Source organism: Cornus florida, unplaced genomic scaffold, assembly GCF_030987335.1.
Source record: "Cornus florida cultivar Cherokee Brave unplaced genomic scaffold, ASM3098733v1 CherokeeBrave_3.0.0_Hap2_Chr05, whole genome shotgun sequence".
NCBI lineage: Eukaryota > Viridiplantae > Streptophyta > Magnoliopsida > Cornales > Cornaceae > Cornus > Cornus florida.
In genome coordinates this window covers 51,899,950-51,907,756 of record NW_026775575.1, presented here as the reverse complement: position 1 = coordinate 51,907,756, position 7,807 = coordinate 51,899,950, and the positions used below count along the sequence as shown (strand labels likewise).

Below are 7,807 nucleotides of genomic sequence, written 5' to 3'. Positions count from 1 at the left end.
CTATATTTTTATTAGTAATAAGCTAAAGTTAGTCAACAGAGCCCATGAGGAGGGAAAGTTCGCAATCCAAGACGCGTTTTCTTTTGGAAAAAAGAGAAAAAATAATAATTAATTAAAAAAAAAGAAAAAGAAAAAGAAAAAGAAAACGCGGCTTAAAGGTGACTTGACTTTAGTCACCGGCAGATCACATGTCCCAAGTCAAAACCTTCTATATGTATATATTGTATATGTATATGTCTATATCTATCACCCCTACTCTCCCTCTCCCTACGTCATTCATTTTATATCTCTCCTCTCTCTCTATAACTCTCGCTGACTGTTGAAATATATATATATATATATATATATATATCTCTGAAGATAGGCGTCACAAAAATACAATCATGACCGGAAGAGAGATTCTTCACAAGATGAAGGTTAGTAGAAGTTTTTTTTTTTTTGTTTTTTTTTTCTATTACCAATTCAACTCTTTGATTTCTCATTCTGCAAATTCGTTTAAAGGATGTTATTTTTAAGTCCTTTTTGAGGATTTTAGTTAATTTCAAGGTATATTTCTTGTTTTGAGATGATGTTTAAAATTTTAAAAATATGGTTGAACAACCAACTAACTAGTGTTTTGTAATATTAGTGATGCCCATTGATTTGATTTTTTAATTTTGGATTTTGGGAATTCAAGTTTCTCATGATCTGATCATTATGTGGTTCAGAGTTTTTGGGAGGGATATTATTAATTATTGAAATTAAAAAAAAATCTAATATTATGCAATTTTGGAGTTTTATAGCCTCTAAGCATTAATGGGCTAAAAGAGAGTGAATTTTGTTTTATTTTTCCGCAAAAGGGAATTAAATTGATGTGATTAATATAAGGAAATCAATTTGATATTTTTGCAAATTCGGGTTTGGATTAATGTGACTAAAACACTTCACGCGAATTGGGTAAGTTATTCAATAAGAGTAATATGAAATTGGCAAAGACTGGTATCAGTATTTTATTTAGTTTTTATTATTTATCCCCTCAAAGAATGGAATTAAAAAAGAAAAAGAAAAGAGAGAAGCAATTGCAGCAATATGACATCACACAATCCTTCTCAATGGGCGCGCCCTTCTCAACGGGTGCTGCTCTGTGCGCATTCTCGCACTAGTTGAGGCTTAATTTTGTTGCTTTCGTGCTCCGGCTCACCAATTCCCTCCCACTTTATGCGTGACTTAGGATACGATGCGACCAAATAAGAAAGGCACAAGGGACACAAGTAGAACACTATATGCCGACAAATTCTAAGAATATAGGACACGTACACAGGAATGATATGGCAATGAAATAATAAAAAAATTATTTTATTATATATGAATTTTAATTTTTAATTAATATTTTATCTATATTAATAAACATAACCTATTTAAATTAAGCCAACCAAATAATATATATATATATATATATATATATTTTTTTTTCTCTTGATAGATGAGCTATCCACACTTTACGAGTGAGACTAATCCAGTTCAGAACATACACAACACTCCCACAAAAATATATGTAGTACTCTTGAAAACCATAAAAATTATAAGTCAAAATTGTATTAAAATATATTTTTATCTTTATAACCAAACATATTGCAATCTCTTATCCCAAGTCTCTCACTCACCCGTTCCAACTCTTCAAAAGTTCTCTCCTCCTCATCTACTCCATCGCTCTCTTCCCCACTCTCTCATTCACTCTCTCCCTTGCCTCCCTCAGTCGGTCTGTCGTTGCTAGCATATGTTCTTCGGATTTAATGGTGCGTTTGGTGTGCAGGAATGGAATGAAATGGAATGCCCATTTCAACCATTCCTTTGTTAGTATTCAATTTAAGCTAGTAATAGTCATTCCATTGGAATGAAAATTCATTCTTGGGAATGAAAATCCATTCCACAACTAAACCTATGGAATGACCATTCCATTCTCAAGTAATTTTTTTTTAAAAAATTCAACTTCCCAATAAACCCTGATGTTCCAAGTCCAGAAATCACCACTACCTTTCACTACAACCACCACCACCTTTCACCACCACCACTACCACCGACTTCCACCACTACCACCGACTTCCACCACTACCACCACTACCACCACCTTCTACCACCACCGTCGCCATCAACTTTCACCACCACCCACCTCTTTCCACCGCCACTGTCGCCACCGCCACCGCCATCACCTTTCACCACAGCTACCACCTTCCACCACCATCGCCTTTACCACCGCTACCGCATTCCACCACTACAGCCTTCCATCACCACCACTGCCTTTCACCACAACCAACGCCTTCCACCGCCACCGCTTTCCACCACCACCACTGTCATGCCTTCCACCACCACTGCCACTGCCACTGCCACTGCCACTGCCACCCCTTCCACCACCGCCCCCTCCATTGCCTTCCAACACCACCACCACTGTCTTCCACCACCACCACAGTCACCTCCATTGGCTTCTACCACCGTCACCTACACCACTATCTCCTTTCACTACTATCATCACACTACAGCCACCGCCTTCCACCACCACCACTACTGCCTTCCACCGCTACCGCCACCTTCCACCATTGCCACTATCGCTACTGCCACCATTTATTTTTAAAAAAATTATAAAAGAATGTCATTTTGTTAATTTAATTTATTTATTACTAAGAGGGATATTTTGGAGAACTCAATTTGAAATTTATTCCATTCTAAATTTTAAATTGGTCCAACCAAACTCTAGAATGGTTTTTATCATTCCATTCCTATACATTTCATATTTACATCCAAATAATAGAATGAGAATCACCATTCCATCCCGACTTGCATTTCATTCCATTCCGACTTGCATTTTATTCCATTCCATTCCTACACACCAAACGCAGCATAAGTGCCTAGCATAAAAGCCTTGTCATCGAACTCTCTTGTAGTTTGTAATCAAACATGTTAGCTGACCAAGAGAAGCAATAATGAGTAGGATCTCGAAGGGCCTGTAAGCTGCATTAATAAATGGTTGTGCTGGGAAATCACTGATTCCTCTTGCTACTTGAGTAGCAACATTGAAGAAATCTTAATAGAGAATAGTTTCTCTAGAGCTTCAAGTAAATTTGACCAATATCCTCAAGGTCCTCAAGATTTCCTCAGATTTGCTACTCTAATAACAAAAATCAGTGATAGGTCCTTCGAGATCACACTCATTATTGCTGCTCTTGGTTGGCTAAAATTTTTTATTATAGACTGTGCAAGAGAGTTCCATGACAATGGTTTTATGCTGGGCATTTTTTGTGTTTTTTTTTGCTTTCTCTTGTCTTCTACGAACTTTGGAACTTTGCAACATATAAAATCTAAAATAAAAGAAGATATTTAATTTTAGACAATATCAGGCAAATGTTATATATGGCATCTAAAATTGAAGGATAACGGAGCTAAGGGTAATATTGATCATATTCCTATCCAAAATTAAAGGATCACGGAGCCATTTTCTTGCAGAAATATTGAAACCTCTTTATATTCCGAGGACCTTAGGATTTATGATCATTTTGTATGATCAGGTCGTTTGTGTATTGTATTTGCACATATTTGATAGGGAAATACATTACTTTATAAATATTATTGTTTTTTGTATCACATATTTGAACAAAATGTCCTTCAAACAATAATTAATCTTTTGATGCGTCTGTCTGAGCTTGCTTGACGTGATGCCTAAACTACTATGAAATAAAAAAAAATTATGAATGAAAGTGTATACGATTTGATTCCACACTTAATGGTATTTACTTGGAGTTAAAACCTTTTTCTGGTGGGGATACAAAAACAAATCAAGAAGGGGACCTACAAGGAAACAAAAATACAGAAACTCAACAGATATTCAATAGATTTTGCGTGTAGGGAATGAGGCAGAGCTCTTAATAGCTGCTAATGTGGAGCTAGCAACTGATTCTAGGATGGTATAGATGTAAATCCTTAGCTTGCAAACTGGCTTCTCGGATCGTCAAAGCCTCAGCAGCAGTTGCCAATACACTTGCATTTGCTAGCTGTACTTGCCAAAATGAATCCTTGTGGTTTCTGAAAATAACACCAAAAGCACCTTGAGCCTCATCTTTATTGAGCAACAGAACTGTAAATTTTTGTCTACAAGTAAGGAAAGGGACACAGGCCTTGCCATGATTATTATAATTTTTTGTTTTTATTTTTTATTTTTTTTCCATATGAACTGACATAAATATTCTATGGTCATGGCCATATATTCTCAGAATAAGGGTACACAGGTTTGAAACCTTAACAACCCTTTGGGACCCAGGACTGGAAATGAATAATTGATTTTCACTGAAATTAAATGGTTATAGTCCACGGCAGAGAAGGAAGAAGTGATTAGTTTTTTTTTTTTTTTTTTTTTTTTTTTTTTTTTTTCTGGTTTCTGAGAGCATACAGGCGGAGAGGGCTACTCATGACCATTTGTTCCAAAGGCTGATTTTATGGTGAAAGGGTACCTGTGCACGCCTTTGGATACATGCAAACTCCATATGAACTTCAGAAAGTATGGGGGATGGGGAAGGGAGGGGATTGACACAGAAATGATTCTAGAATTACTCTAAAGATGAAGATGTTGATCTTTGATTTGAGACATACAGCAGAATGCAGATAAGTTTTTCCTTGTTGCAGTGTGCTTCTGTCTCAACATCATTATGCAATTGGCAACCCTTTAAACAGGGTTACCGAAGCCATGAAACCCGAGAGAGCAATGATCTTTTGACAGTTTGACAGATAATTAGATCTTTATGTCCATAAGGTTAGCATTAGTTTTTAGCACACCAGCAGGACTGCCTTAGGCTATGGATCATGACTATAATTGTGAATATGCTGCTATTGACCTTTAAAAAGCATTAAAGTATTGAGATAGTTGTTTGGCATGCTAGCTATAAATGTCATTGTCACCGGATCACCGGATATCAGTGTTGACATCTCTGCCTTGTCGGATGGTATCCACCATTATATAGAGTGTGGTGGAGAAAATGAAGCGTTCAGCAGCTGCATGCAGTCTTCAGTTTATATCATCAAGTTCACATATGACCACAGTGATTCCCCAGAAAACCAATTTCAGCACACCATGTTTTGGTAATTGTGGCAGGGAGAGACCTGTCTGTTGTAGTCTATGGAGTGCGTGCTACTGTCCAGGTGTCCCAGACAGAGTCTTCTGGAGATCATGGTTAGACATGGAAATGTGAAACCATTTAAAACATTTTTAGTTTGAAAACAGGATGAAGTAAGAAACAGAAGTGCAAGAATTCTGTAAAGAAAACCTAAAGTCACGGTTGTTGTTGTACGAGATCTGTCTGCCAGTATGTGAATGCTTATTAGTGATGGCTCACATTATTTTCATTAACTAGCAATGCCATTAGTATATAGGAGTGTCATATCACCTTTTTTACATGTCTGACTTGGCTAGCACCGTGGTTTTCCAAACGTTCCAATTATGTTCTGTTTTCATATGTGGAATATGTTAGTGATTCATTAATGGGACTACTGTCTTGCTACAAATTATAATTTAGCATTTGCAATAGTGATTCTTGTTTGTTGTCTTTCTTTGCCTGATATAGGGGAATAAAAATCTCAATTGCATAGCATCACATTGCATAAATTTTCAATCGAGTTTTGTGAAAAATGTATATTGAGAAATCGCACAACTCTTGTTTTATGGTTTCGTATGCCCTCTTTTCAGGAAAAGGCGGCATGTTTTATTGCCACACCAGTTGCACCAGATAAAGGGAAAGGAAAAGGCGGAATTTCGAAACATATCACTCACGGATTTCACCTAGTGGAAGGAAAATCTAATCATGCCATGGAAGATTACTTAGTTTCTGAATTCAAACATGTAGATGACAATGAGTTGGGATTATTTGCAATTTTCGATGGCCATATGGGCCATGATGTTGCGAGTTATTTGCAATCACACCTGTTTGACAATATTTTAAAAGAGGTAACTTATATTTTCTCTCTCATGCCAAGTAATGATATTTATATTCTTATTCTTACTCTCTTTTACTGTTTTGGAAATTCATTTATATTTTCTGCGATTTTGCGTCATTTTTTTTTTTTTTTTCTGCAAGCAGCATGAATTTTGGGATGATACAGAGAGTGCAATAAGGAATGCTTATCATAGAACTGATACCGATATCTTAAAGCAGTCAATTCAATTGGGGAAAGGAGGCTCAACTGCAGTAACGGCAATACTGATCAATGGCCAAAAGCTTGTAGTTGCAAATGTGGGAGATTCTAGGGCTGTTATATGCAAGAAGGGCATAGCCAAACAGTTATCGGTTGATCACGAGCCAAGCAAGGAAAAAAAGGTGATTGAGAGTAAGGGTGGCTTTGTATCAAACCTTCCAGGTAACTAACATATATTATTATCTCCAAAGACAACATTTTTGACATCATGAGAATGGATTCTTACTCTTTTGTTTTATATAATTCACATCATGCTATATGTATTTTAGTGTGAAAATTTTCTGAAATTAGGTTCTCTTAACACTGTAAATGAAGTGAAGTTCATGGCTTTAAATGAAGTTCTTACTTCTGATACATTTGTTTGCATACCTTAACCTCCACTTCCAGATACACAAAAAAGATGCATTTATGCTATTTGTACACAAGATGTAACTGGTTGGCTGAGTTTTTGGTCTACCCAATAGCCTTTTAGGTTTTAAGTAGACATGGAAAGTTAGAAACCAATGAATTTGTCCTAATTTTTATGTCAGGTAAGTTCTTACCTCTAAGCTGACATTTTTGTGATATCCATAGGTGACGTGCCTCGAGTTGATGGACAGTTGGCAGTAGCGAGGGCATTTGGTGACAAGAGCTTGAAGAGACATCTTAGTTCAGAACCAGATGTGGTGTTGGAAAAAATAGATGATGACACGGAGTTTGTCATTTTGGCAAGTGATGGGTTATGGAAGGTTGGGGGTTTTATTTTATTATTATTATTATTTTTTAAGTTGAAGCAAATGCACACACTTTGCCCCTAGTAGTGTCTCGAACACTCAAGCTCCCCTTTGAGGAGAAATCAAACAATCTGGGCTAATGCCCTTTGGTTCCAATTTCACTTTGTTGTTAATATTCTTATATGAAGTTTAAGGGGAAAATCTTAGTTTCTTCGTAATGAAGCTTGATTTCGATCTATTTTGCCAGCTTTTAATTTTAAATGTGGTAAATATTCTAACCTTTGGCATTTATTGAAATGTTATAGGTGATGTCAAACCAAGAAGCAGTGGATTCTATCAAAAACATGAAGGATGCTAAGTTAGCAGCAAAGCATTTGACAGAGGAGGCTCTTTCTAGGAAAAGCAAGGATGATATCTCCTGCATAGTCGTAAAGTTTCAGTAGTCGTTTCGGAGGAAATGTCAAGCTTTTGTGTTATTAAATTGGAGGCAAGAGAAGTAATTAGTTGATGTGTGCTTGTGTAAATTTATACATAAATTTGTTGTCCTTGTTAGTGGTAGAGATTATTGAATTTGCAATGATACTTCTGTATACACACCGATCAAGTAATGAACCATATTATATTTATATTTTTGTTCAGAGTAACTACTACTACTTTTTGTTCTTTTTTTGCTTTATAATGAACCATAAGTAGTGATACGAATCTAGATTATGCTTATATATATATATTTATTAATGTTAATAAATCTGTCAAGAGATTCTACTAACCGTTCAATAATCTGAGAATCTGAGAAGCCATGCTAAGGGAAGAAGTTACGGGTCTTGGTTCGATTTTCTGAAAACATTTTTCAAGAACTCGGTCATTGATAAGTTCTCGGTCTA

The 7,807-nt window shown here is 36.1% G+C and overlaps 1 protein-coding gene across 1 annotated transcript; it reads left to right on the top strand.

Annotated features, from left to right (window-relative positions):
• Window positions 1-228: 228 nt before the first annotated feature.
• On the top strand, window positions 229-7,564 carry LOC132306456 (probable protein phosphatase 2C 58). The gene is made up of 5 exons (XM_059803840.1): window positions 229-416; window positions 5,708-5,965; window positions 6,099-6,375; window positions 6,787-6,941; window positions 7,232-7,564. The coding sequence occupies exons 1-5, from the start codon at window positions 384-386 to the stop codon at window positions 7,367-7,369; spliced, it is 861 nt and encodes a 286-aa protein (XP_059659823.1). The 5' UTR covers window positions 229-383; the 3' UTR covers window positions 7,370-7,564.
• Window positions 7,565-7,807: the final 243 nt, after the last annotated feature.

Bases quoted from the DNA above. Each gene is read 5' to 3' on its own strand.
- LOC132306456 (XM_059803840.1), top strand. From the start codon at position 384: ATGACCGGAAGAGAGATTCTTCACAAGATGAAG. The intron at 417-5,707 runs GTTAGTAGAAGT...CCCTCTTTTCAG, and splicing joins AGATTCTTCACAAGATGAAG to GAAAAGGCGGCATGTTTTAT. The intron at 5,966-6,098 runs GTAACTTATATT...TTCTGCAAGCAG, and splicing joins TTGACAATATTTTAAAAGAG to CATGAATTTTGGGATGATAC.